This window comes from Monodelphis domestica, chromosome X (genome assembly GCF_027887165.1).
Source record: "Monodelphis domestica isolate mMonDom1 chromosome X, mMonDom1.pri, whole genome shotgun sequence".
NCBI lineage: Eukaryota > Metazoa > Chordata > Mammalia > Didelphimorphia > Didelphidae > Monodelphis > Monodelphis domestica.
In genome coordinates, this window is record NC_077235.1 from 60,825,301 (window position 1) to 60,827,946 (window position 2,646).

Genomic DNA, 2,646 nt, shown 5'->3' on the forward strand with positions numbered 1-2,646 from the left:
AGGCTGTCTGGTCCATAATGAAAGATTCATTATGATTCCCGTTGCATGCAATCAGACATCACTCTCCAGAATGGTCAACTGAAAATTAACAATTTCTGTCATGTTCTCATGTTTACTGACCGTAAGGTGACTGTAATTCTAGAAATCTTTGCACCTTCATAATTTGGATCAGAGCATTAACAGTACCTTCTTTATACTCAAAGTTCTGGTCTTAATAGTGTAAAAGAAAAATTCAAGGTTGATCAATCAAAAGTGACTTTAAAAAGTGTCCTCTAAAATATAAATACTGATCTTAGAGCAAAATACTGATCTCTGTAAGATTTCTTAGAAATACTGATCTGTATAAGATTCCTCTCCCTTTTCTTTTTGATTGTGTGGTGGGAGAGATTCCTTTAAAGAAAAAAAAAAAAACATCCTCTCTGAACAATTCAGGAGGGACAGACATGTGACATAGCAAACATGCCTTCATCTTCTCAGTATATAGCAAAGATTGGAATGTAAAATATCATGATACTCTGGTCTTTCATGGAACGGTCGTGTTCAATTCAACATTTTCAGGCACCAATTGCCTAGTGTGATAAGACCGTGCCAATTCTGGCAGTATGCCTTGAATGTAGGCTCTGTTTTTACAGCTTCTGCTGCAAAGTATAATCAAACCCATAGCCAATAATATGAATAAAATGATAGTACCAATGCTGGTTAAGTTAGCTCTACCAAACCAATTTTGGGGATCCAGGGAAGATAAAGTTGCTTCCCAATTTGCAGCTATGTTTGCAGCTTCATTCTCATATACAATTTGGTCTATTTTGTTGATCTGCTGTTGCAATTTAATAATGTCCAAGGTGCTGTTATGGCTTCCCCAAGCACCCTTGATGTGCTGAACGACCAGTTGCCATTCATATGACACATTATCATATGGCAACGGAGTAATACAATAACCCGTTTGATTGTAATGACAGGGATAAGTAATCCTTGTGTGTAAAGCTTCAACCTCTTTACCTAACCAAAACACAGCATCTTTTAAACTGTCCAGCTCATCTCTATAAGCTAAGTCAATACTCTGCTGAGTGTGCCATAATTTGGAAGAATTAGACACCACTTCCTGTATGAACTCATGGTTCTGGATAGAGGAAGTTAATGCCAATGTTGCCGTGGTTAGTGATGTGATCATGGCAATTACTGAGACTACGGCTCCTATAATCTCCAAGACCATTCTCTTGGACCTATGTATAACCATGTTAAATGCCTTTTGAATGATGTGCACAGTAGGCGTAGATGCCCACGTCTCTGTCAAGTCGACAGGTACCCACATTAAAGGTGGATGATACATGATAGCAACATATGAATCTTGGTTTTTAGGACTAAGGCATTGATGTAGGCGGCATTTTGTGCAGTTGATCTCATATAGACCTTGGTCATTTTTAAAAATTCGAAGGTTGTTACCTACTAGCATTACATAAGGAGCAAAAACACATGCAGTGACATTAACGTGACTGTCATACTCAAGATCAAGTCCTGAGTTCTTCACCTTGATCTTAAACTTGTATATCGGCTGCGTGGCAGCCACTATCTTCCACTGCGTGTTCTGTATAGGACCTGCTTCAATAGCAAGTCTAGAACCAGCCATGTCTACTTCTAGTAAGTCCTCAATTTTCTGAAAATTCTGACATGGCATGTGCCATTTCTCATAGTCAGTGTATTCGCCTAATCGCGTCAGTTGTTCAGAGCGACCACAACGTAACCTGGGTGCCCAATTGTAGATGTTAAAGTCTGTGGTTGCCGGCATCTTAACCTTTCTGGGAACTCGGACAGAACAATCTGTCCATGGCAACTCCTTTTGTACCGTGCCTATCTGATTTGGACATAGGTACTTGTTAGCCGGGTGTTTAGGTTGGAACGTCTTACGTGCTAACTCATCTCCCATTCCTATCACACCCATGCCAACCCCTACATAACTGTTGTCAGTGGCATTTTTGACAATCCACGCTTGATGTCTGCGTGGTACACAGAAAGAATTACCAATAAACGAATTTCTAAAAGACATACAAAATGGAGGATACACAGTAGATCCTGAATAATTGTACAGAGCCCCTTCAGACTCTAGAGGAACACGTTTGGCTAGAATAGGGCGTGGTAGCCAGTCCGTGTTGTTAACATATACCAGAGGGGGCTTGTCCCTCCAAGTTAACATTCTCAAAATAGGAGGTTTGGGCACGATGGACCAGTAGACTTCAGCATGACAGATGTTCAGCAAAGTCAAAATAGTGAATGTCATCAGAGTAAATGTAATGTCAGTGTTCGGAGTGTGTGCATTCACCAGTGTTGCCTTCGATCCCGGTGCCCTGCGCTTGACCATCAGGTAGCTGACTGGAGACAGCAGCGATGCTCGTCTGCTTCTCGTCCTGGTCTCGGGCAGCCGGTGCGGTGCTAGACTGGTGAGCCTGTTCCTCTGCTCCCCTTGCATCTGGAAGCGGTCCCTTCCATGGTTTGAGATGCTTACTGGGAGTCCAGATCTCTCCATTATCTGTGGAAACACAAGCATATCCTCGACCCATCGTTATTAGTCTGTTCGGACCTCTGTAATCTTTGTCTCCTGGCAATCTCCAAAAAACCCAGGGCTGCTGCACCGTGTCCATTGTATCATGA

At 42.0% G+C, this 2,646-nt stretch overlaps 1 protein-coding gene across 1 annotated transcript; it reads right to left on the reverse strand.

Moving 5' to 3' along the window:
- Positions 1 to 523: 523 nt before the first annotated feature.
- LOC107649236 (endogenous retrovirus group K member 6 Env polyprotein-like) lies at positions 524 to 2,275 on the reverse strand. Its single transcript, XM_016422809.2, has one exon. The coding sequence runs from the start codon at positions 2,273 to 2,275 to the stop codon at positions 524 to 526; it is 1,752 nt and encodes a 583-aa protein (XP_016278295.2).
- Positions 2,276 to 2,646: the final 371 nt, after the last annotated feature.